The 27073-nt window shown below is 40.0% G+C and overlaps 1 protein-coding gene across 4 annotated transcripts in view; it reads left to right on the top strand.

Moving 5' to 3' along the window:
* abr (ABR activator of RhoGEF and GTPase) overlaps positions 1 to 27073 on the top strand; it is a 147369-nt gene that overhangs the window by 48019 nt on the left and 72277 nt on the right. For 3 of the 4 annotated variants that reach the window (XM_034099699.2, XM_034099700.2, XM_034099702.2), the window contains exons 2-6: positions 5702 to 5883; positions 13598 to 13696; positions 16129 to 16314; positions 24612 to 24719; positions 26830 to 26890. In XM_034099699.2, coding sequence (XP_033955590.1) covers positions 5702 to 5883; positions 13598 to 13696; positions 16129 to 16314; positions 24612 to 24719; positions 26830 to 26890 — 636 coding nt within the window. Of the gene's footprint in view, positions 1 to 5701; positions 5884 to 9501; positions 9806 to 13597; positions 13697 to 16128; positions 16315 to 24611; positions 24720 to 26829; positions 26891 to 27073 lie in introns of those variants that run through there. The other variant, XM_034099703.2, reaches the window with a different exon arrangement.

The raw sequence follows: 27073 nt of genomic DNA, 5'->3' as shown, positions 1-27073 counted from the left end.
AGAAACGATGAGATTTTTGATAAATTATCATAAGGAGTCACTCCTTATGATAATTTATCAAAAACAACACTCAGTGTGGATATAATGACTAATTGGGTAAAAACAACTAAAACTGTCTGGTAAATTAAATTACAACTTTTCTGTAATGCCTCCTTTTGAAACCAGGAAAAGACAACACTTACAGCATATTGCTACATCAAGACAGTGTCTCATCTCATACGACGATATACTGTAGATCTAATATTAATATTGCCTTTCCCAAATCAGAGCACCCTTGTATTTGACTACACTTCCCCTGGCCTCTGGACACATGTGAGCATGTGGGTCGATCTTGACAGCCTAATGTAGGTCCACTTCACTGTGGTGTATTTGCCAAACCGTCGCTGTATTGATTTCTCAAAAGGATCTTCCTCCAATCCTTCCTCGGTCAATCCTTTTACTTGTCATTATCGTCTCTTTAATCACATGTCATGTTGAGCTTGTCCCTCTTTCAGCCCTGTGAAAAGCGTGTTTGGGGACCGCTCTATTGAGCAGTAAAAACACGTTGGGGCCGATTGGATCCTCTGCACAGAAAGATTCCCTCTGCATTGACTGATGTGTTGATTGAACTGTTTGTCACGCACAGATCTGGCAGGGTGCATGACGGAGGCAGCAAACATTTGGACCTGACAGGAGTGTGTGCAGAAAGACATTTGCATGTGTGGATTAATGCACAATGAGCGTTGTGACTGCTGATGTGTGACGTTATAGTGACATCAGAGCTTCTTGTCTGGGAAAACCTGTCTTATTGAACTAAATACATTTGAAGCAAAGCGAGGAAGAACAGCTTTGTAGCACACCGACTTTAATGTCATATTTAGAGATGATGTATGGGAGCTGCCTTTAATAAGGATTGTAGAACAACAGTGCTGTGACAGACTTATGTAGATGACAAACGGTGAAATAGTCTAGTGACTTGAGGGTGCACACATCCCTAAAGAGTCACATCTCAAGGATCCAAAAAACCCACAAAACAACATTATAGGAACATATGTTGTGCTTATATCTAAACCAGAAATCTCATCACTACTCAACATTAACAACAGGAACAATTTGTGCTTATGATCCTATTGCTAAACATTGAACTTAAAGATCAAATGCAAAGATTTTTTTATAATTGCCAGTAAAATCTAAATCATATAGCGACAACACTATCTAAGATATTGCAGTATTAAAATCGGAGATAATATGCGTCAGGCAATGCGCAATATTTATTTAGTTCAACCCCCAACACCAAGTCCGACGATTTATTTCTCAGCCGCTCGTCTCCGCAAGATGGCGTCGCGTGACGTCAGAGTGGCCAAACATATTTCCACCTGGCTTATTGCTCACAGCTGCTTCCGCCGATAGTACAACTTAGTTTCGTTATCATGTCTGATTCTGAGTAGACTATAGACTAAAAGCTTTAGGAATCCAAACTATAACATATAATAAGTACCCTGTATCAAGATAGATGCAAAACAAGTGACATTTGACATTTTTAGAGAAGTTTAGAAAAATAAAGTCCAGGCGACCTCTGGGTAATTTGGGAACCATCAGTTCCATTTGAACTTTTTCACTGTAAAAATCATGTTATTACTTTGAATTATCACTATAGGTATTCATTCCATCCAAATACAACTGTTGTGAAAAATAAAATAAAACATACCTCCTCTTAGCCCCACGGACCCGAAATCGTGTCATTTGCCCGAAATCGCGTCATTTGCAGGAAACTACGTCTAAGGAACCTTAATATTTAATAAACTATGAATATTTTATATCCATATAATGGGAAAAAACTCATTTAACTGATCTTTTTCATTTACATTTTTTTAAAAACACAATGCAAACAGTGAGCCTCTGAATTAGCCCCGAGCGAAAAATGCTAACCTATTATTGCACCGAAAATCACTCCTAGCTCCCTTATTACTTATCCTAGCTGCACATCCAACACATTGTTTATGATCGTAAAGACACAGAATCTAACGGTGCCCACCTCAACACTGAAAGATACAAACTCGCGAGGTTATCAACAAAAACGTACATCAAAACATGTGGCGCTAGGTACTAACATGAGCTAGGCTTACCTTCCTCTTTGTCTGGTCTAAAATGGCATTAAAACGATAAAAACGATGATGTAGTTAATCCATAGGTTAATATCCAATGTGGCTGTGTCCCCTTTGAAATGTTCTGATAATCTATAAGCAATAAAACTGCAATTCCGTTATCTGCTGTCCGCTCTGTGCTCCGTGCGCTTTGAAATCAAATCAACATTTGTTTACCTCAATTCTTTGGCGTTTCTGCATTGCCCGGCTCTTTCGTTCTTTCGGTTGTTTTTTGTGCTCACATATGGAGGGGACGGGTCCGGGTTTCAGCCTCCGATGTACTTTAAATGCTTCTCCACCAACAGACTTGACGATGGCAGGATCAACATCGTATGCATCAGACGCGAAGTGGTCAGAGCACAACTTGCTACATTTTGTCGGCTGCCAGCCAACACGATTCACTAAAATAATCCAGTTTCGGCGGATGATTTTGTCTTGGGGAAATGAATGAAAAATTCTCCCAGATCCCGCACTGTTCGTACATCCGAAAGCACAACAATAACCCATGTTTTGCGTGATTTCGCCGATATAATTCAGAGTTTTCTGCACCAGTCATGAGCGAAAAACACCGCTGACATGTGAACAGCGCACGAGACTGCCGAGTCGGGATATTTGGCCCAGAGACTGTTTGGCCACAATGACGTTACGAGCGCGGAGGCTGCTGGAATGACATGTCAGAAATTCAGACGGCTTTGGGTCGAGTTTTGTATCAATAAAAAGCTTTTTTTTCGGGTGTATTATCTCGATTTTAATTAAATAAAAAATACAGGCAGTCTTAAAAACAACATTTCTATAAAAATGTAGCATATTTGGAAGCTTTGCATTTGACCTTTAATACAGTTATTTGTCCTTCACTACTTATATCTGCCATTACACACTAATGCATGCATTATGATGTGAAGCAGAGTAGGTTCAGTGAAGGCGTGTAGAAGCAATTTGTATTATTCTTTGTATCAAAAACAAAAAAAGGACTCGTGCTCAAGCTGTTCCCTAAAGAGTTTTACTGCTGTCGATTTCCATTCTTCTCTATACATCTGTTCCTCTTTGTTATCTGATGTGTCATCAGTTATAGTATCTACATCCTGCCCAATCAAATCTATACAGTAGACATCTGTTTGACTCCAGAGAATTTCACCTGTAACCCCTTCCTTTTTTCAGTCAATGAGTAATAATAGATTAAGTAGTCAAACTGAGATCAGCTGACTTGAGTGTAAATACCTATCTGTGACCAAAATCTCGGCTTCAAGACATATTCAAAATGTGCCTTTTTCTTTTGTCTCTGCTTCTCTCTGTCCTGCTTTAATATTGCTAATATGACATCATTGGCAGAAATAATGACCACTCACACATCAAAGTGCATGCAAAGTGATTCATTCAAACACACAATTACCAAGATGATTCAGTTTAACCGATAAACACTCAATGCATACAAGGCTGACGTACTGTCAGCCTTGTATGCATAAGGCAACTATAAGTACTGTACGATAGAGTGCGTAACTCTGTTCTCCATGATGGACTCTTCTCAGCACAGACTGTATTTATGAATGATTTCTGCTGCCTATTATTATTTCTGCAAATAAAAAACGAATAATGGCATAAATTATTTTCAAAAAAAGGGAACAGACCCTTTTGCATATTTGTAAGGATGCTCTATTATCGCAAAATCAGAATAATTTCTATGTTTGTTAGTATTGATAGCTCCAAATTGAGATGGCGATTATTACATATCGTCTCTGGAAAAAAAACGGTATTTTGTACATTTCAAGAGTAAAGTTAAACTTTGACGGTAAAATTAAGAGGCTTGGTCTATGAATCACTTTTTGTTGACACCCTGAGGACAGTTAGCGCCAGGAGAGAGGTTCAAAAATGATCCTCCTTCCACATTAAGCAGCAGAATCATATTGAATTGAATATGAAATGTGTTAAATCACCCGGCCTTATGTTGTTGCGTGTGTTATTTTCAGTTTTCTCATGCTTACATACACTCGCCCATCTTTGGCAGATTGGGACAAACTCGCCTGTCAAGAGGCCAGAAGGTGTGCAGAACAGTCAGAGAGGGAACAGATGGACAAGAGGCACACACACACACACACACACACACACACACACACACACACACACACACACACACACACACACACACACACACACACACACACACACACACACACACACGGATATTGGGAGGGCAGATCTTTTCTATGGCATGAACCCAGCACAGTGGGACAAATGACCTCACCTCAGTATTTTAACCCCGTCCTCACATCCACGTCTCATGTTCTGCTCATGTCATCTCGCAGCTCTTCAGCACTGTTTTCTTAGCCCGCTTCACTAAGTGTGCTAAGACCCAAGTGTACCATTTACCATGTACCCAACAGCTACACATAAACCATATGGTAGCTAACAGATGGATGGAATGTTCTGATTGGCAGGTGGGCGGTGCAGTGACTGGGTTACGATGCGTGTCAGAGGGTGACAGACGGCTGCCTCTCGGCCACTTTAGGCAACCATTAGCATTAGCTTGATGATGTGTGTTGTTGTCCCCCCCCCCCTTGACCCCTGCTTTTATTTTGCAATTAGGTCCTGTTTGTGGCTTATTGAGTTGTCTAGGAATCATTTAGAGCAAATGTCTGTCTGTAAAGTAGTGGATTCATACACTTTTTTTACTTTAAAGTAGCAGTCAGTGAGGCTCAGCAATGCACCTCCCACCTTATTAGCTTTTCAATCATTGTGTTCTGCTTTTGTTTTTACAACTCTTTAAATGATTTTAATAATTGTTACACATGCTTTGGTGCATGCACTTCTCCTATTTCAAGCTCATACATAATCATTTGTGCTTTATCGGATAGATTGACAGGATTTCTATCCAATCAGGGAACAAAATGAACATCCTGGACAACATGTGATTATTTTTTTTGTAGCGGACTCAAGGGCATATTTCATCGCTGTCTGTGGATAAACATTAGCAATCATTTGTGTTCCTTTCCTGTGATGTTTTACCTTCACAATAGTCAGTAAAATGTGGACAGTGTCAGTGTGTTACGATGGAAACATAGAGTAACTATTTCCAACAGTTCTTAATGTGTTATTATTAGCGACTAAAACAAAACAAGCTGTTCATCTCCTAAAACCTAAAGACAGAGATACATATAGACAATATTAAACCTAAATATTAAAGTCACATGTAGAGTCCTTAGAGCAGTGCCATGCTCGAATGTTTCATTCTCTTGTTTCTGTTGCATGTTATTGGTTCGTTTATGAAATCAAGCTTCAACAGTCCACTTGTATTTGATGTTGTCCCATTTGAATTCTTCTTTTATCCAAGAATCATCACATGACGTCTGCATTTATAAATTAAATCTTCAGAAATGTCATCTTTTGTATCACCCATTCCTTGTGTTCTTGTGTGCAGCACCAACATAAGTGGTGGGTAAAGAGAGAATTCAATGCTTGCAAATTGCTCTGAAGAAGTACTAGAGATTGTTATCATGAGTGGTATCTGTGAGTCACTGGAGCCAGCAGGCCTTGTTTTCTGGTGAAATGCTAATAATGTCTCTGTCTGTCTCTCTGTCCTGCAGACTTTAACTACAACACAGACGGCTACGAGGGAGACGGAGCGGAGGACGGCAAGTCTCAGGACGGCTCGGAGACGCTGCCCTTCATAGATGAGTCTCCCACCATGTCGCCACAGCTGTGCGCACCCCAAGGGCCCGACGGAGAGGCCGTCTCCCCCACTCCACCAGAGAGCCTGCTGGCAGGGGTAAGAGCCCACACACATGGCATGGACATGCTTATTTAAAGGAAGGAGGGACACATCAGTTGCAGCGCTCTTACTTCCACAAACCATTCACTTATTCACTCCTGCTGAGTTTCTTAAATAGAATATGTATAAATCCTGAAAAGCCCGAAGGTGGTTTATTAACATCCTAATTTATTATACTGAATTCCTACACTACAGAGAAGTGTATAACATATATTCATACATTGGTCAGTGTTGTCATGGTGTTCATTCATATAGGTTCTTAACTCTCTTGAGATTGAACCATAGGGTTTTTACATGCAGTCTAGTCTCAATTTAAAAACAATAGCGAAAAGGATTTTATTATCATAGTAGATAAAATGCCATTTACCCAAGCTAAGGATGATTAAACATTATAGCCGTACACCGTTCACCAACCATTTAATTTGTATCTATATGTACCAGCATATTTATGACACTATAAACCTACTGGTATTAACGAAAAGATACAAATAAACCTTTCCTAAAAACTGAAACCAAACTAAAATAGTCGAATCTAAAATTAATAATCAAATTGAAAACTGTTATAACTTGGTGTTGATGGAAGTGTAGTATTCAGATATAAAAAGTTTTTAATTCAAACTTGCCTTTCATAACCTTCGTATGAAAAAATCAATACACTGACCTTTGAATCATAGTATCTAAACTCAAAGGTTTAAAAATATCTATAAAAAAGTGAAATATTAGTTTGAAAATGAATTATTCTTACAGGCATTGCAATTTCCTTTAAGTCTCTAATTTCTCTCATTGTTCCATCCTGTTAGGAGTATATATAAATACAGTCAAAGCTGACGTGTCATCAGGCACATTTTTCTCCTTGTTAGTAATAGCGGTGGGTTTCTCCCTCCAGTTAGCCGCCGGATCTAGACCCTGTGTAATTGTTAGCGATTAGCTAGACTGCCTGCAGTGCACTGCAGGTGGTGCATTGACAGCAGCAGGAAATGACCACTGACCCACATGGGGTCTGACGGCACCAGCACTGATCTGCCAGTCTGTGCATGGAAGCAGAATACGTTCCAGGACCGTGTTTATTCACAAAGGTGTCATTAGTGAATTAGTCAGTGTTTTTCTATTCAGTTAATAGATGTCAATTACATTCTGTAGGTGGCACTATTTTCTCTGTTTAATCCGTCACAGGGGCTATCCCTGGGTGTGTGAACAAGAGGAAAAGGCGTCCTCTGTTTATGACAAATAAACAGGAAATATTAAACTTACTGATTTGTGTGGACTTTTCCAGTGAGGTTCCACAGACACCAGACATGAAGCTGACACACAAAAGCTTTCATGAAATTGACTGTGACTTGTGTGTCTGACTGTGAGGGGGGGGGGGGGGGGCTCAGTGGGAGTCATGTTGACCCTGACCTGAACAACACAAACACACACTCACACACCCAAACAAAGAAGCTAACAGGCTTTAGATTCACACATCACAGCAAGCCCGAATGAAAACAGCGATCTTGAGTGGCTGGCTCGGACTTATGTGAAGTGAGGTACATATTAACAGCTGGTTAAGAGAAATAAAGAATTGTAATGGAGTAACCTCTGCCACTTTCACACTTTTTCTAGAAATGTCCCACCATCACCATTTTCCAGCTTTAATCTCACAGCCCCCTTTTGCTCTATTTGCTCTTTAATATGCCTGCACTCTCCCATTACCATAGTATTATAAAAACACTCTGGCATTGAACTTATTTATTTGGACTTGGACTTAGTTATAAATGAATACATGTCATAAGTGTATTGTTCTGTTGAAATCATTGTGAGTCATTATCCCAGGGTCTCTTGAGTAAATGAAAATGTGTCTCCATCTAGGGGCCAGTTTTGGTAACAACAGACAAGACTGGACAATTGAAATCAAGTCAATCATTTATAACCTACATTAGTAACCACATTGAGAGAAAATTATGTTTTCAAATCATTATAAAGAAATGTAGTGGAAGTGTTCAATCATGTTCAGATCTAGTGAATCTTTGGAGTCTTAGGTTGCTCTCGAGAATGAAATAAATTGTTGTTTTTTGTTTAGGTTTGAAATAAGATATGTAAACATTTTGTAACCTTTCCACCTTTCATTCATTGTGTGCAAACTGTTGTCAAACTGTCTAACTAGATAACCTAGAATTGCAGTTCTGTGGGTGTATTCTTTATTTATTAACTCTGCCTCCTGACCCTGGCACTTTATAGCAGCGGCTGGTTTGGCGCTATGAGAGAGACTGTTATAGGAGGTTTCTGTCCGACGCTGCAGCCTCCAAAGGTCTTTCCTATGAACTCGTCCTCTCTTTCCTCACCGCCTTGTTAAGTCGGCCTTTCTTTCCGCTGAGTTTGCCTTTCATCTGCTGACATGAGAGAGCAAACGCTGACGCCTCTGTGCCAAGATGCATAAATTCAGCCTGAGGATCGCATCTGTAGCCCACATAGGAGTTAAAAGAAGTTTGAGACGTTTTATTTTACATATTGGGATGCTTTAAAAACATGTTACCTTATACTAATGATGGATAGCGGATGTCGTTGTGTTGCAAATTGGTTAGTTTGGGCTGTATACACGAATTACTTGGTTAATTGTATGCTTTTTCTTTTTATCCTCTTTGCCAGATTTATATATTTTTTCATTCTGGCTTTCTTGAAGTCTCTTTCAAGCTTATTTCTTTTCCCATATGAATGGTTTGCAATGTTAGTGACCTAGAAATAAAAGCCATAAGCTTAAATATGCTTTTGTTTTCCCACTCTTCCAAGTTTTTTTTTGCAAGATAAAGAGTGAAGAGTTATACAGAGAGCCTGAGAAATGGGGGAGGAGAATCTATAGGCAGGCAGACTTCCTGTAAAGTGACATCTACGGGTCAGGAGCAGGGTGAGAGGTCGTGAAGAGTGAACTATAGTCATTCACACACGCACACGCACACGCATACACACACACACACACACACACACACACACACACACACACACACACACACACACACACACACACACACACACACACACACACACACACACACACACACACACACACACACACACACACACACACACACACACACACACACACACACACACACACACACACACACATAGTTGAATCCACACATCTACATATGGGAATTTTTTTTACTTTCTAGTATCAAGAAATATAGGTTTTCTTCATTCTTTTCTTCTATACACTATTTTAAATCAACCCCATGTTCTTCCCAAGCTACACTGCTGTGAACTCTGTGACCTGTAATTGGAATCAGCCGCACCAGCAGCACATGAGCCGATCTCTGCTCCACATCCAAGGCTCTCTGCAGATCAATAAAGAGACAATGGACAGAGAGAGAACTCTGCAACACTCTGCGAGAATAAGGGAAGCTGTGTGTTTTTAGGAAGTGGCTTCAGTCTGAAGATGCGGAAGAAAGAGAAGAAGAGAATGAAGCGGACTGACTCCCAGAGCAGCGCGGACACAAGTGCTCTATGTAGCCATCCAGGAAGTAGCTGGAGAGTGTTTGTTATTGAGGGGAGGGGCAGACGCAGAGGGAGGGCAGACCTCATCGACCGAGGTGGAACACACACACACTCACACACACACACACACCAGGAAGCCCGGCAGAGGAAGGGGGTGGGGTTGCGTAGGCGGGGTCCTCTCCCTTTCTCTCTCTCGCTTGCGATGTCCAAACGACTTGCTCTGAAGGGAAAACACTGATGTGTCCGGGCAGGCCCTGAAACAGAGGGGATCTCAGGCAGAAAGAGGAGAGGAGGAGGCGAAGGAAAGAAAAGAATAATGGAGGAGGAAGAGGAGGAGGTGCTGTGCTACTTGGACAGGGTGCTGGAGGAGGAGGAGGAGGAGGGGGAGGTGTTTGAATATGGAGATGGGGAACTGGATCACATCACCCCGACACATAGACAGTTCAAGGTGAGACAGCGGCTGGATGCAGGGAGATACACACGCACACACTTTTGCGACTCACACCCTGACCAGGCTAGACAGCTGCGCTATATATAGCCAAGTGGAAAGTGTTGTTGGTGTTTTGGGATGATGTGGCATCACTACAGTGTATGTGCTGCTACGTGAGACATCTGCACTGCACGAGTGTGTGTGACAGCCATTAGTGTGTCAGCCTGAGGAGGCAGCTACTCTGGAGCACATGTCTCCTCACTCTGATGCTCTTTCAACTCGGCCGGTGTTTTTCTGGTTGTAACTACTAAATTGTGTGTGTGTGTGTGTGTGTGTGTGTGTGTGTGTGTGTGTGTGTGTGTGTGTGTGTGTGTGTGTGTGTGTGTGTGTGTGTGTGTGTGTGTGTGTGTGTGTGTGTGTGTGTGTGTGTGTGTGTGTGTGTGTGTGTGTGTGTGTGTGTGTGTGTGTGTGTGTGTGTGTGTGTGTGTGTGTGTGTGTGTGTGTGTGTGTGGAATGAAAGGTTGTGGTTCCCAGTAACTCTGCATATCAGCTTTCTTTATCAGACAGAATAAGAGCAGAGGGCACCATAAAAGAGCACACAGCTTTCTCTCTATATCAGAAGTAAGAAGAAGTGCATGCACAGGAGTAGGTTGCCATGGAAAAGTCTTTTCACTGCTCATGTATTTCTCATCTTGCCCTCTCGCCACACAGTAGCTCTTTGTACAGCACAGGGAAAATATTCCCACTGTTGGAAAAAACTGTTTTTCCCTTCCTTTTTTCCATCTTGCGGTGATATGTTTGTCGCAGAAGGAGTACACTTTGCACGCCACCAACGTGTCCTTCTTTACGTTTGCGTCAAATTGTATTTGTTTAGTATTGTCAGGGCAGCTGCACACATCTGGCATCATATTCCAGACCTTAAATAAGCGATGAAATCATGTTAGCTCTGTTATTGCAATAAAAAAAACAATGACATAATGAAAAAACATTTGCCTGGAGATGTGGACCCACGTATGGTTTATGGTGCTTAAAATAAATGGTGAGCTGCAGCAGGACTTACATACAGTATCCAAGGACCATCTTAGAGTCTCAAGAGGAAATATGACTCATTTCTAGTGCTGCTTTTAGTTTGAGTTCCAGTCAGCATTTCAGAGGGAACATTTTCTTTCACTTTGTTTCAAGTAGTACCAGCGTTGTAACAGACTCAGAAGCTTTCTCTATAAACAGATATGTGCAGGCAGACTTTGCAAGCAACAGGACAAGGTTTCAGTATCTTGAGCATTCTGGTTTCTGTTTGTAAGCCTGTCAAAATAACATCCATTGGAAACCTTTGTTAGCTTACTGATGCTATAATGGTATCACACCCTGATGGATTGAGAGTGGAACAGCTGATTGACATCCCTCACTGGACACTTTGACCCGTGCAATTAAAAGTGACTTGATCTACACAAATCACTCCTGGTTCTTCTTGTAATTCTCTTTAGATGCACATGTAACATTTAAAGGTGGGGTAGGTAATTTTGGAGAAACCAGCTCGAGTGCGCTAGAATTTGAAAATACACAACCGGAGAAAATCTGCCACTTCCTTACAGAGCCCCTCCTCCAACACACACAAACGCGCACATGACCAATGAGGGCACAAGATAAGTTTGTGCACAGATGGAAGGCTGACAGGCAGGTAGGCCATCCAGTTACTTTAGCCGGGCCGGCTCAGATGATTGGTTGTACTTTTTACAGTACCACAGCTTCCACAGGTGACATTTTTTATGGATTTGTTGTCAAAGCACTTAAGATATTCATTGCCATCGGGATGTTAAGAGCATTCCATGGAATATAACAAAAAGTGTATCTCGAGCCGGTTTCTCAAACTTACCTACCCCACCTTTTAAGAGTAACATCTTTTACAAGATTTAACTGCTACTACATATCAAATATTTCTAATTTATTTCCAAAAGTATATTCTAAATGTGGTGTTCTTTGCAGGTAAATATCCTCAGGGAATACATTCTGCTATGTCTCTGCTAATCCCCAGCCAACCAATTCTTAATGATCCTGTAATAAAAAAATCTAAAGTTGTACTGTTCCTGGTACACAGTATAGCTCAAGTGTTGGTCATGATAGGATTAAAACAATTGGGTCATGGCTCCTTCTCGTCTTATCAGGCAGGTGTGGTGATATCATATCACTGAGGATCTGGTTGTGTTAAATATTAGCTTTCCTTTCTGCTCTCATGGCTGTTCTCTGGCCTCCCTTAAGTACACACTGAGACTTCTTCAACGTCAGTCTGACTGCAATTCTCTACTTTTATTGCTGTGTGCGTCTGCTCAGCAGGGGGTAAAGAGGGAATGACACCCTGCACAGGTGAACAGCTGTTCATTTACTGTTAAGCAATATGCAGTTGTACTATGGAGGAATATTTCAATTAGGATTTCCACACATTGGAATTGTTTTGGTCAACACCATACTGTATGCCATATACATATAGTGCCTTACATTATTTTAACACCAATGTGGGTTTTTCCATTATAGTGCAGTGTAACTCATCCTGCAGGTGTTAACATATTATTGTAATGAGTATATGCATGAAAAGCAATAATTATTAACTGCACACCATTGTACTGTATAGTGTGTAATTTATTTAAACCGCCAAGGATATTTAGTTTTTCAGTATAATTTGTTTATCTGCAGGATTATGGAAAATGACTGGCCCTATTTTCATCAAACTTGGTAGAAGGGTGTATTAAGGGCCAAGGAAGAACCCATTACATGTTGAAGTGAATCAGTGGGTGAATACAAACAATATTATTCCACTTCCAACACAAAATATAAGCTTAAAGCAACATAATACACATTCTGTTATGTTAAAAACATACACTAGTTTACATGCCTCCGTCTCTAAATAAGTAACATAATTAGTCTACCATAGGTGGTCCACCAATACTGTCTACAACCTGTCAGCAATTATCATTACTTGTATTATTACTATTATTCTAAATCAGATGTGCAGGCATCCAAACTAACACGAATATCAAACATAAACATCCCTCATGTCGTCCAATTATTTGGTCCCGATGCATTTGAAGTTCCCTTTAATCCGGTATATATTTGGCTTTTTTAAAGAAATGTAATAATTTTTACCCTTTTCTACTTTTTATAAACACGTGAGGTTTATGGTCTAGCTAAACAGTAGTTACACCAAAATATATGAATTACAGGAATGTCAGTTAGTCGGATTGGATTGTGATAAAATGCCACAAGGTTTGAATTGAATGTCAATCTGACTTGTCTCACTCCATGCAGAATGTTTTTCTGCCCATTCCTGGGATAAAAAACAACAGTAAGGATGCCAAACATTTCACCTCAGATTAACTGTTTTATCACACTGCTTGCAGCTATGTTTCTCACCTCTTCCTCTATTCAAAACTACTGTTTTCCTCCGTAGAGGGATAACAGTGTGAGTGTGTTGTTTTCTCTAGCTCCTTAATGTTCCCCAAACATGATTAGGGAGGTAACTTCCCTGATATTAAAGTAAAGAAAACACTGCCTGGAAGCACTAGGAGACTTTCCCGCAGAGGAAGCAGCCATTTACATGTTTTTTTTTATACTAGCTAAATTCCCAAACAACGACTATGCACTTCTGATGAGTGTGTTTAAATCTCCTGTTTATGTGGTCACTGCAGGAAATGAGCCTGAGTCATGGCACTGTGATGTGGTTATAAATTATTCCTGGATTTGAGTTTTTTTATCAGTGTGAATTGTGAAACTGCTTGTGTTGTATGTCATTACAATTATGTGTGTTTTATCATGCAGGGAGACATAGAGAAAGGACTGGAGATGAAGAAACTGGTGCTGTCTGGTTTCCTGGCCAGCGAGGAGATCTACATAAACCAGCTGGAGGCCCTGCTACTGGTGAGACACACACACACACCTCACAACACACACACTTCAAAAACATTACTTGGAGAGAAAATTGTTTCAGTTTCATGTAGGTGCATGCATGTTGCCGTGCTGCTGCTGCTGCTGCTGCTGCTGCTGCTGCTGCTGCTGCTGCTGTTTGTGAACTGCGACCACACTATTAGTGGTTAATGGTCAGAATGAAGGCAGGATCTCAGTCACTCAGTTTCCTGGAAGAAGCACTGAACGTGCTTCCCCAAAGCTAGGCTACTATGTCATGTCCTGTCATCTCTGCTGCTCAGATACAGTCAGTTAGACATCAAACTCTAAAATTGTTAATGGTTTTTTTTCATATCTGTTGTAGTACAAAACATCCACCGCTACAACGCAAAAAGCTTTATTAAGCAATCAATTATATATACAGAATATCTTTCAGTAATACTGGCAGAAATCTGGTCCAACTCTCAGTTCCTACTCTTTCAACTCAGTGACGACACAATAACGTTTTTGTTCCTTTTCTCCTCCAGTTATTCAGTCATTTAGAAAAAGTCTTAAGCACACAGCACGAACACACATATGTATTAGATTTGATGCACTTTTTTTTATTTTATATATATTATATTTTTAAGTCATGCTCTATTTATCACTTCTCTATCATAATAGAGTGGTGCAGGGATGGCGGCAAACAAACTAAGCGGGAGTGTTTACGTGTTCGGCGTAATGGCGTACAACGTCCTCGACAACTTCTGTAGTCCTATTCAGCCACTTGTTAACAACCATCGTTTTTCAGACACGTAACTCTTAAAAATTCACCAGTGGGGTCACAGCTAATGTCGTAGAACAAAACATGATCTGTCTCTTAAATTTGTGTCGACCACAGACCTTATTTGGAGCTATTTTCCAAAATCCTATGGAGACATCCCATCGACTCTGAGACGAGGGAACCGGTAGTGGTCAAATGCTAACTCACTTCCGGGTTTTAGGACTCGTCACTGCACCACTCTAGAGAGTCAAGTGACTTCAAATTGACCATGTGTATGTATTGCAATCCGCAGTAATATCCCATCTATCCCACACCTACTCACAAGCGGGAAAGGGTTGGATTGTGTTTTGTAACCCTCTTCGTTAACTCTCAATTGATGGTGGTGAATATGACGGGCTGAAAACTTATGTCAATAACTGAAAGCTAACGTTAAATACTTCTTGGTTCTTTTGTTATAACGGCAAACTACAGACTGCTGTAAACACCAGAGGAACACTAGTCCATTTCATTTAGCTTATACATTTTGTCACAAACTTAAACAAACCACCTCACTACTGTGTTTCAAAGAGACTTATTGAATTATTCCTAACAGCCAAATATCCCAAATTAAAGGAGCAATAGATGTAACAATGTGATTCACTACACTGTAGACTGAACTCCAGAGCATATTATTTCATTCTGGGAATAATGCTCTTAAGATGAGATATAATAACTTAATTCATGAAAGTGTATTTCCTTTCGAAGTCTACTAGGTCATCAGCATTTATCATGTAAAACTTGACTGGCAGACAATTGATCAGACGACACTGATATTGATAAGGGCTTCAAGCTTTAATTACATTTTTAATATCACTTTATTAAAGTGTTCCTGCTTTTATTTACAATAACAATGATACCACACATAAAATGTTCTGTGCTAAGCTGAGAATATTTAATTTAATATACTTCCAAGCATGGCCTTGGACAGCACACGTTTACAGTACTTACTAACACAAGTAGCTATTAATAGTAACTACTTAGATATTGACTTCACATAAATGTATCCATCACAGTTAATACAAGTAGCTATTAATAGTAACTACTTCGATATTGACCTCACATAAATGTATCCATCACAGTTAATTACATGATGTTACATCAATTCCGTCCATGTAACATTAATGTAACATGAAGGGAATTTATGTTTCAATGACGTGAAAGTGTTTTTCTATTCACTGTACTTGAGAGCACCCCCGCCATATCCACTCCACACGTCTATGAATAAATGAGTTGCCGTACTATCTGATTTGTCAGAAACTGCTCTGACGTTTAGAGTCTCCCAATGGCAGAGCAGAGAGGCTAAGATTACGTGCTTTTCAATGGGGGACACATAGCATCGGGTCAGAAAGTTCCCTTTCAGGCGCTGGCCCAATTATGCCACCATCCGGCCAATGAACTGCCCCAAAATGTACTCGCTATCAAAGCATGTTCCTAAATTAGACACCACTTCAACCCATTCCACCTGAGTTTGAGTGTGATATGCTTATCAATTTGAACATGACACAAAAATAGGAAAACACTTGAAACAAACTAAAAACAAACATCAAGTGGGTTTAGTTCTGGTGTGATGATTGTTAGTTCTACTGTAGATAATCTCTTTTGTGAAAGAAACTAACGGTTCTGTTCACTTCTGTCTGTGATCCAGCCCATGCGACCTCTGAAAGCAACAGCCACAAGCTCGCAGCCTGTCCTCACCATCCAGCAGGTAGAAACCATCTTCTACAAAATCCAGGACATCTTTGAGATCCACAAGGAGTTCTACGATGCCCTCCTACCCAACGTCCAGCAGTGGGACGAGAAGGTCACCGTGGGGCATTTGTTCCAGAAGCTGGTGAGTAATGGGGACTGAAACTACAGTGTGGGTCTTTGCCCCCCTCTCTCCATCATTTGCAGGGTACATAATGACCGTTGGAAGGATCATTATCCAACTCACATTTGTACTCACTCGTTTAAATTACACTGTGAGAGTGTGTGTGCCCTCCCACGTGTCTGAAATGTTGCAGCCTCCGATCTGTAGAGCCTTGTCATAATTGCGCTGGATTATGTTGCTTGCTCTCAGTACATAATGTAACTACATCATCGTTATGGGTGTGCATGCATGTGTCTGTGTATACAATTAGCAAGGCTCCAGGCATCAGCTTGTCTCAAAGTCAGCAAGCCCTCCCTCTGTGTTGCATCATTGCAATGGCAGATTTGCGGTGGATAAAGCAATTTGAACAGGGCTCCTCGGCACATAATGTACTGTAAAGGCACCCTCACATGCGTGTGTGTCTCTTTTAGATACTCATTACATTTTATTGGCATAGAAAGGCTAATGCAACATGCTGTAATGGAGACTTTCAGCTGATGGATGAAACTGAACAAAATATATGAAATTAATAACAATGTATGACTTCAGTGGCTATTTTCAACAATTTGAATGTCCATGGCTGAATGCTTTGAAGAAATGAAACGCTGGCAAACTGTGTCCTGTTTACCCGGCCACGTCTCATGGTGTGTGGGTGCTAACAGGATATTGTGCTTTATAATTTTCCTGGACTGGAAACTAGACGGACAAACTGTCCATTTAGGAAAGTGGCAGTGACTTGCTATAAACCTCTTCTACCTGACAGTAACAAGGTTAAGCTCTTAAGTCAAATTTCCAAAGAAGCAGTAATACAAAACAACATTTTTATTTTGTATCGAGTTATGGTTATAAACAACATAATAGTTAATAACAAGGTAGGGCTGTTCTACGGAATCCCTAGTTTACTAAATCATAACATTTTGTCGACTAATACATTACATGATTTAAACAACAGATCTGTATAACTGAGTTTCTCCTGAAAAAGAAATGCAAAAGTACCACTTTAAAGCTTGTGGTTACCAGAGACGGGATCAAAAGTTTCTTAAAATATAAAATCAAAGACCAAAACAACCAGTTAGTTGACAAACAAGAGGGTACATCACAATAACAACATTCACTCCAATTAGTTTTCTCTTCAAAGTTTTAGTACCTTGTCAAGAATTAGACAATTTAGTTTGAATGTGTTCCTGGCATCATTGCACAGTAATACCGATTGAGTGTCATAGTTAATTTGATGTTAAATTAGCAACAGCTTACTGATAAACTCATTGCCTTAGAGTCCACTGAGAACTGTGTATGCAGTTTTAGACATATATCTTTAAATGGTATACCAATAACCAGATAAAGATGTTAAACTGGTGTTGGATCAGTGATGAAATGAGTCTATTATTCAGCAGCACAATGTTGTTGGATCTTAGAAGATGTCATTCATTCTTGTTAATGAGCTGTGATTTAATGGTTCACACTGTTGTTTTGACTAGAGCACAGCAAGAGGTATCATGCCAGCTCAGACAAAGGAAAAATACAGTACCATGACTAAACAATCTAAGTTTAAGTCCTGAGGACAGAAATAAACGAGACTATACAGCCTGGCTAGTTAGCTAACATTAGCATGCCAAAATGCTTACAATGTCAAGGATGTTAGCATTTGTAGACCAACTTTGCTATCCATCGAGCCATGCCACTAGCAGGTTATAAAATAAAAAAGTAAATGTCTACTTACATCAATACATACATTAAAGTTATAGTTTTTTATTTGACTATTAAAGTGATAAAAAAAGAGCAATGAAAGTCTCCAAAAACATGTTTAAAATGCATTTATTTTGTAACAACAAGCTCTTTTTCATAGCTAAAGTAAACCTTTCCCACTTACAAAAATCTCTCCAATGAATTAGATACTTTAGTTCAATGCTGGCAGGCAGAGGCTGCAGCTGAGCTCTATCAACGTCTAGAAGAAGGTGAGAGAAGTTGGAACTGTGGCTGGCTTTTATCCTGTTCGCTGTAGCTGTGCCTCTATGTTCCTTCAGTGGCCTCCATGTGGCGGACAAGAATCATTAGGGAGTGAAGCAGCTAATTACACCGCCATCTGCACCCTCACACTACAGCTCTGACTAAATGTCACGTACGCACATATATGCAGCACAGATGGGATCTGATGACTACACTAATAAGTGACACTTGGTGGTGCGACTCCTGTGGTCCACAGGGAGGAGGGGGGATGAGAGAAAGCCCTTAAACTGCAAAAAAGAATGACATTTCAGAGAGCTCTGTTCCTTTTCCATGCTATTAAATACAAGCCAATGCACCATATATCGATTTGCCAGACAGTTTTCCAGGGTTGCTAACGCATTTAAAAGCTGTACAAAACCAAATACCTTGATGTATATAGAAAACAGTCTAAGATTCATAAAAGTACAATTTAAAAAGACGGAATATTCCCACAAAGACAAACTAGATTAAATTATATTAAGAACCTAATATTAAATATTCAATGCTAACTTTTTGTATGTGACTGTTTTCAACTCGTGTTGTGCATACATTTCAGTAGGTAACAAAGTTTGATATTATTTTGCAATGACAGTTTTGTGATGAAATGTTACCTGGCTAGCTTGCTAACCATAGTCTCTTTGGTAACCTTGCTGTCTCGTTGTAAACACATACAGTATGAGTTAAGTACTGTACACTCTGCAGTAGCAAGTAGTTACAGATTCAGTTGTTTTTACAGTTAGCCGCTCCACCAGCAGCTAGCTAGCTAGCTTAGCACTTTCTCAAACCAGATGCTAGTTTCTCGAGCACTAATTCCTCATAATGATGGCATGCCATTTATATAGTTATGCAAGACGAGTCGTGATATTTATCCATCAAACCAACATGCTGGTTACAGTCTGACAAACCTTTTTTACATTTGATGTTGAAAAAACAGAAACGTTTATGGTATGAGAAGAGTGCTTATATCAGAAGTCATTAGCCTTGGCCTTAGCCTTAACGTTGACTTACATTTTAAATCCCAACATCCCAAAGCAGCTTTCTTTCATTTAAGAAATATTAAAAAGGCACAGCCATTCCTATCCCAACATTGCAATTTTGGAGAGGATGGCAGAAAGTGGCATGATATTTACTAGCACTCATGATGAGTCGATGTTTTTTCACTTTGAGATTTTGATTTATTTATGGATAAAGTGTGGCCACACAGATTTGCTAGTCGTTGCACCATTTGAGAATGAGTATTGTCGTGAAATCTCCCCTTTAACTTCAAAGGGGAACAACATATTTCAGCCACGGAAGGAACTATGGCTCATTGCAGACAGCACAGTACTGTACAGCATCTGCTGCAGGTCAGTTAGCTGTAGTCAAGCATGTGCAGAATACAGATACTGCTAATTACTAAATACTCTTCATGCTGATGTCAGCTGAACAGTTCCATGCATGTGTTGACTTGATTAGTTGTCTGAATTCATTCATTTAATATATAATTACAAAAAATGGCTGTGTTTGTCTTCTTTTCTCATCATAATAATATGATTTTTGCTTTAACAGGAAAAGGCCTCCTCTTAAATTAAAGCTATTTTTTGTATTCACAGCTATAGAATTATTCAGAAGATGTTGTTGGGAACATAGTTTGGCTTGCAGCGTTTTGCTGTCCAGCATGTCAGTGAGGATGTTCTATTCAAGGCTCTAGTACTGTCTGTCCCCCCCATCTCTCTTTCTGTTTCAGACTCTCCTTTTTTCTGTCCCTACTTTTCATCGTCTTCCTCACACCTACTCACTCAAACTAGGGCTGCACGATTTTGGGAAAAAATCTAATTGCGATTTTTCTGACAAATATTGCGATTGCGATTCGAATTGCGATATTTATTTTTAAGCGACCCAATGGAAGTTTATTGTAAAATGCGGCCATAACTCCGGCTAGGAAGGTCGTATGAACATACTCCTGTCTCTAGCACCCCCGCAGCCCGAGCTACGAGTGAAATAACTAAACTTGAAACTTCCGTTGGGTTGCTTTAAAGTCAAGCTTCAGTTAAAGATTCACCCTTTTAGATGTAGAACATGTGATGGAGCATTACTAACCTGACTCAGATGCTTTGTTTCACCAAACTATCTAGGAAAGCTCTATTGGAAGCCATTTGGAAAGGGCAGGCACTTTCAAAAGCACTTGGCAGGTGATTGGATCAATCTGTCTATCACCTTCTATCATGGGCCACTTCTGATTGATTAACAATGGCTGGTACATGTGGAGCACAGCTAGTGCTGCGTACCTGGACTCACATTCAGGTCCGGACTCAAGTCCAGAGGTTCAGGTTCAGGTCCGGACTTATAAGTCCGGACCTGAACCCATGGCTTGAGTCAAGTTGTGTGAGTAACTAAAGTGAACTTATTGTGAGCTAATTATCAATTGAAAATTAACTCATAATCAACTCAAATTCAAACTCATCAGGTTTATTGCGCTCCCTTCCAACTTGTGTCTACATTTCTCTACAAAGTACAAATGTGCCACTTAGTCTACAAATGACTTATGACAGCAACTACAGTGAACTACTACAAAGTTCAAACGTTTATTTCATTTACCAAACTAAAGTACCCAAACAGTCCCTGAGCTGACTGAGCCTAAATCCCTAAAACGTTGCTGAAAGGTAGAGTGTAGAGTAGACTATACGCATTACACTGTTACACACCTACTATACAGTATAGGCTACAGGCCTATTCAAATGGCGGCCCGCGGGCCAGATGCGGCCCAGAACCAACTCCCGAGTGGCCCAGCCTCTTGTGGCCAAATTCCTACACTAGTACAGACCATGAACGCAACACTCCGCGTTGCTAGAAACCACCAAACCACAACGCAGCACGTTTTTTGAAAGTGCATCTAGTGGTGCTAGTAACGATGGTCCTATGATAGCAACTCTAAAACATGTCTCTCTCAACTCTGAAGTGTAAACAAAGACAAAACGGTCATTGATCTTGTGGAGCAGATGCGCGAGTCATTGCCCAAGTCAAGCTGGACCTTTTCGCGACCGACTTGAGTACGGGTCGGATGCTGCATTTTCCGACGCTCCACAAACACATCACATCCCCGGCACAAATCACGGATGTGATGACAGATTTCATTGCGAGGTTGAAAGAGAACTTTGGTCAATTGGATGGACTTGCTCTGCCCACAGAGGTGATGGGCTTTGTCAGAGACCCCTCCACTGTTGCAATGGAGGGGGGCGTATCCACCAGAGCAAAGGAAGTGGTCCCCTCCATCGACGAGGGGGAAATGTACACTGAAACTTATTGACATGCATTCATCCGTAACCGGATGCCCCAAGCGCAGCGCACTAACGGGCCAGCGAAGTTTTGGAGTGACGTCAACAAACGGCAGTTCCCTTCGTTCAGAAAGTAGCGATCTGTGTGCTCAGTATGTTTGGATCAACATACAAATGTGAGTCAAGCTTTTCACACATGAACTCAATCAAAAGTAGCACTCGCTGCTCCCTGACTGACAGCACTCTTCACCAATGTCTTAGGATTGCATTGACATCCTATGAGCCAAAAATCACTGCTCTTGTTCAAAACTAAAAATGTCACTTCTCCCATTGAGAAAGTCAGCGATGACAAATCACACATGCGGTGATAGTAAGCACCTAGTTTACCATAGTAGACGTGTAGTGTAGTATTCATTCATGTTAGTTACCCTTATCCCTTGTTATGGGTTTGTGCACTGAAGGGTTTGACAGTTATTTTTGTATTTAAATGCACTTTGTAATGTGTCTGGGTCGAAAAAAATTACCTGAATATTTTACTTCTAAAGCGAACACATGTAATGCTACAACTGTGCACTTTTTTTTTATGCACTGATGCCTCAGATTCTGTTAAATTAATGCTAATTTCTTGTGTTTTTATGCACTTTTGTTAGATGAACAATGAATACAAATGGCATGTTTTTTATCGCAGTAATATGTGTTGGTTTAAAATGTGTCATTACCCGCTTTTTACAGGCCGCTGAATGTCTGGCCCAGCTGAATTTTGTAGTTATAAAATCTGGCCCAATTGAATGTGTAATTGAATAGCCCTGGGCTACACTGTAGTGACTGTACAGTCAGAGTGTACTGTACTGTCTGCACCATGTATTTTCTACAACTCTACATGTGTACATTATACAGTACATACATAGTGATGTACATACATACTGTTAAATTAAAATCAATGTTGATATGGCGTAATTTTGAATTAAATACACTAATTTAAATCAGTTTTATTCTGGAAAAAAACGGAAGTTAACACTATTAACTTAATACTTTTATTCTGAAAATTCTTCACTTCCGGTTAGCATTAGCATGTGGCTAAATGCTACGTTTTCAAACCGTGAATCGAAGGTGAAATGACATGTGATGTTGTACACTGAGCACACTGGGATTAGCACTCATTTATTGACGCTGAATAACGTTTATCAGGGAATGTTTAAATAACCACAGACACCAGAATATACGTAAGTGCTAGTTTTTTTGCGAGTCCAAGTACCGGTTCCCGACGTTCCGGTTTTAACCGGACTTGAACCGAAACTTTTTACAAGTCCAGTACCGGTTCGGCGTACCGGTACGCAGCACTAAGCACAGCACTTCTGATTGGTGTGGATGACAGACACACAAGAAGAAGAAAAAAAAATGTAAAAAAAAAAATCGCAGCCTTTGCGATTTGATAATCGCATCACCTCGAATCGCGATTTCGATTTAAAATCGATTAATCGTTCAGCCCTAACTCAAACACAACGAGTTGATTTCCTATCTGTGACTTTGACCTGTGATTATTGGCGTTTGAAGTACAGACGTTATGCTTGGAGGGGTGTTGCTCATAGTCCTGCGTCACAGTGACGGATGAAGATGAAGAGTTTCTATATGGCTGTAAGCAACATGATGATCTGTTGAAACACCACAAAGGCCTCTAAAGCTGCACCATATATAATTTTTAACATCAATATTGTAATGTCTGCATGTAAAATAGTCACATTGCAGAGGGAGATGTCAAGTAAGGCAAATCAACTTAACATACCCCATACTTCAACTTTCTTTTGTGCATTATGCAAAAAAGGAAAACTTTCACATTTCTACATTTCCATTACTAATCTACAGGAAATGTTTTGTTGTGATGTTGTTGACCAGAAACAGCTTTCTTATTTATTATTTTATATGCAGAATAGATGCACACCCCTTTAATCATACAATGATTATTTTTTCATATATATTGCAAAATAAAAAATGAAACTCGCCAATATCGTGCAGCCCTAATCACATAATTATGCTCGGTTTGTACTTCCCAGCCGAGCTGCCGAGTCAAAAACCTCTATCTTCGGAAATGTGATCAGACAGGCGGATTTTTACCTTCCATCCAAGGTTTTGGTTTTGACTAGAAGAAGTCTCCAATTATCATGACAGATATGCACTAACACTTGTTTGGCTGAGTTCTTGTGTGTGTACATCTTTCAACGCTATGCTATGATGATTATATCACAAAATCACTGTTGGCTATTAGTCATTTGTTCCTATGAATGCATTGATCTACACAGTCATCTTGTAAGTGTCATATCAGGCCGATGGTTGCCTCATGTCTCCTCACTTGTGCCCAGTTAACCCTCCACTTCACACTCTGAGAGGAAGTGGAAAGAGAGGACAAAAGTAACAAGTCAAACTCATTCACTATATTCAGCTGAATCCAATCTCACTGCTTTAATAGGGTGCAGTCAGCTCTTCATCCCAGCCATTCAAGTATGGCTGTCGCAGGATGCATATTCATGCACTGCTGCTCTGCAGCTTGTGTTACAATGCACATCCAGTGCAGCAGAGAGGGCTGGTAATGAAAGGGAAAGTGAATCTGCTCAGAGCCAGTGGTGGGGTGGCACTACTATGGGAATGTGATTAGCCTGTGTGCATTAACTGTGCAGTATGTAACTGTGTGAGTGATTATTGTGCGTACGCTGATGGGGCTAGATGAACTGCAGCAATCTTTTCAACCCTTATCTCCAGGCAAAATTCTGATGGGACTAGAAACTAATTAATCTGCCAGAGCCGTATATCAATTTGAATGTAATGGTTTAACGATATGAAAGTAAGTGATACTGAAGGGGAAAGCAAGTTGTTCTCACTCTACTGTATTTTGGTTTACAGCAGACTTGTGTTGTGATAGAAGATTAGTTAACTTAGGAAGTTAGACAGTTAACTAGTTACTTGTTAAGTCTGAATCCTTTTAACAATTCACATCAAATAGAAAAAAGGCACTTATTTATGCCACTATCTTTTCTTTTTTTACAGGCCAGCCAGCTGGGAGTGTACAAGGCCTTTGTGGACAACTACAAGGTGGCACTAGAGACGGCAGAGAAATGCAGCCAGGCCAACGTCCAGTTCCATCAGATCTCGGAGGTAAGTTTATCCTCCAAAGATGATCAGAGAATCAAGGAACAGTTGAAAGGATGTAGGGAAGAAGTCTCTGAATAACAAATATGCAGCATTTTTTTATTCTACGCTTCTTTTTGCATTATGAAGATTTGGCATCATTTTTATCACATGATGAATGTTTCTGTGCGATGGATTTGAACATAAAAGCATATTTTTAGACGGTATAATTAACATAAACTCAAAAAAGATCAAATCCTTGCTCCCTTACAATATGTCACTTGTTTATAGGATTTATGCAGTATTGAAAGTTATGGGGTAAGACATCTCTTAGTGTGTTAAAGGTGGGGTAGGTAAGTTTGAGAAACCGGCTCGAGATACACTTTTTGTTATATTCCATGGAATGCTCTTAACATCCCGATAGCAATGAATATCTTAAGTTCTTTGACAAAAAATCCATACAAATATTTCATCTGTGGAAGCCGTAGTACTGTAAAAAGCACGACCAATCATTTGAGCCGGCCCGGCTAAAGTAACTGGATGGCCTACCTGCCTGTCAGCCTTCCATCTGTGCACAAACTTATCTCGTGCCCTCATTGGTCATGTGCGCGTTCGTGTGTATTGGAGGAGGGGCTCTGTAAGGAAGTGGCAGATTTTTTCCGGCTGTGTATTTTCAAATTCTAGCGATCTCGAGCTGGTTTCTCCAAAATTACCTACCCCACCTTTAAGGTTTACTTCCTATGAAAGACATAACAGTAAGTCAATGAAACAATAAACCAATCTGTTATTTGTTCTAAAGGTTTGTAAACCATTATGTTATTCTTCTTCAGTAACATGAATGAGAAAACTAATTCACATGGAGTGATGGTAGAGGGGAAGCTGGGCAAGTCGAAACATCCTCTTTTACACAGGAAGCGGCAGGGTTTACAAGACATGTTGTCTTGTTTTGAGGAACACAAGCTTAAACTCAGTAAACTGATTTATGTTAACATATGCTACACCTAAATAGTACGATTAAGGATGAATAATAAAACAGAATACTTTTACTGCTCATTATATGATCACATATATCAAGCACAATGGTATATTTAGTATTGAGAGCTGAAATGGTGGAGGGTGGTGATCTCTAAAATCAGTATGGTTGCTTTGAAGGTGTTTTAAATGTAGTTGTCAAATAACATCTGTGACAGAAGTGATAACAGTGGAAAGGTTAAACCTGCTCTTTTCCCTTGTATCCATGCCACATTTATTAATACTGTGCACCTAAAAAAATTGGCAAATTGACTGAACCTTAAACAAAAATACAGAGGCAAAATATGTATTATAGTCATAGATATAACAATGGGATATCATAAAACGTGACTGACAAAAAGCTCAATTTTAAATGCAGTTACATTTATGTTCTAATTGTAAACCCTCCATGCCCTGTTATGTTTTCAAGCCTTTTTTCCACAGCTTTCTTTTTCATTTTTGAAACAAACGGAACATTTCAAATATTGTCAACTCTCTTATGCTGATGTCATCCCCTTCATCCACACACAACAAAAAAAAGAGAAACAAAAAACTAAGACAAAACACAAGGGGAGAAATCCGCAATATAAGATAATGCAGAGTCAACTAATTCTATAAGCAATTTACTCCAATGCATGATATTACTGGCCTTTTGCAACCGTAATATGTAATGACATTGCAGAACTTCCGCAGACTGCATGAAAAGCTACGTACTGTAAACATATGTGTATGATTAGCTTACACTTTCTTCCTTTCTCTAATGTTGGTAATTCTCCCGAACAACGCCCTGTCTCAACACTAATCCGATGACAATGAACTGCAGAGTACTTACTGAAACTTGAGTTTTAGTCTCAAGTTTTAGTCTTAGTTTTTTTTATTAAATCCTTAATAGATATTGTCTTGGATTTGCGCTGTGGTGGATTTGTTATGCTTTTAACTATCATTTACTGTGATGTAAACTTGTGAAGGGTGCATAGACCAGTCTCCTTCAGTCTGCTGCAGTGACCCCATACAGTACTTCTGCATTAGTTCTATCTGCCTCAATGTGTGTGTGTGGGAGTGAGTGTGGATATGTGTGTGTATAATTAATTAAATTGATTATTCCACTCCTCTCTCTTTCTTTCAGAACCTCAAAGTAAAAGGTCCTAAAGACTCCAAAGATTGTACCACAAACGTCTCAATGGAAGGTAAGTGTTATGTGGGTGTGTGTATGTGCGTGCACATTCTTGTCTATTTGTGAGTGTGTGTATGTGTTCATCTGTGTAGACTAGCTTGCTGCTTTAAGACTCCAGTCCTGCCCCTTCTACTTCTGTATGCAGCAGGCTTTGCGAGGCACACCGGCACACACACACACACACACACACACACAC

This window comes from Pseudochaenichthys georgianus, chromosome 14, assembly GCF_902827115.2.
Source record: "Pseudochaenichthys georgianus chromosome 14, fPseGeo1.2, whole genome shotgun sequence".
NCBI lineage: Eukaryota > Metazoa > Chordata > Actinopteri > Perciformes > Channichthyidae > Pseudochaenichthys > Pseudochaenichthys georgianus.
This window is presented reverse-complemented; position numbering and strand designations above follow the sequence as displayed.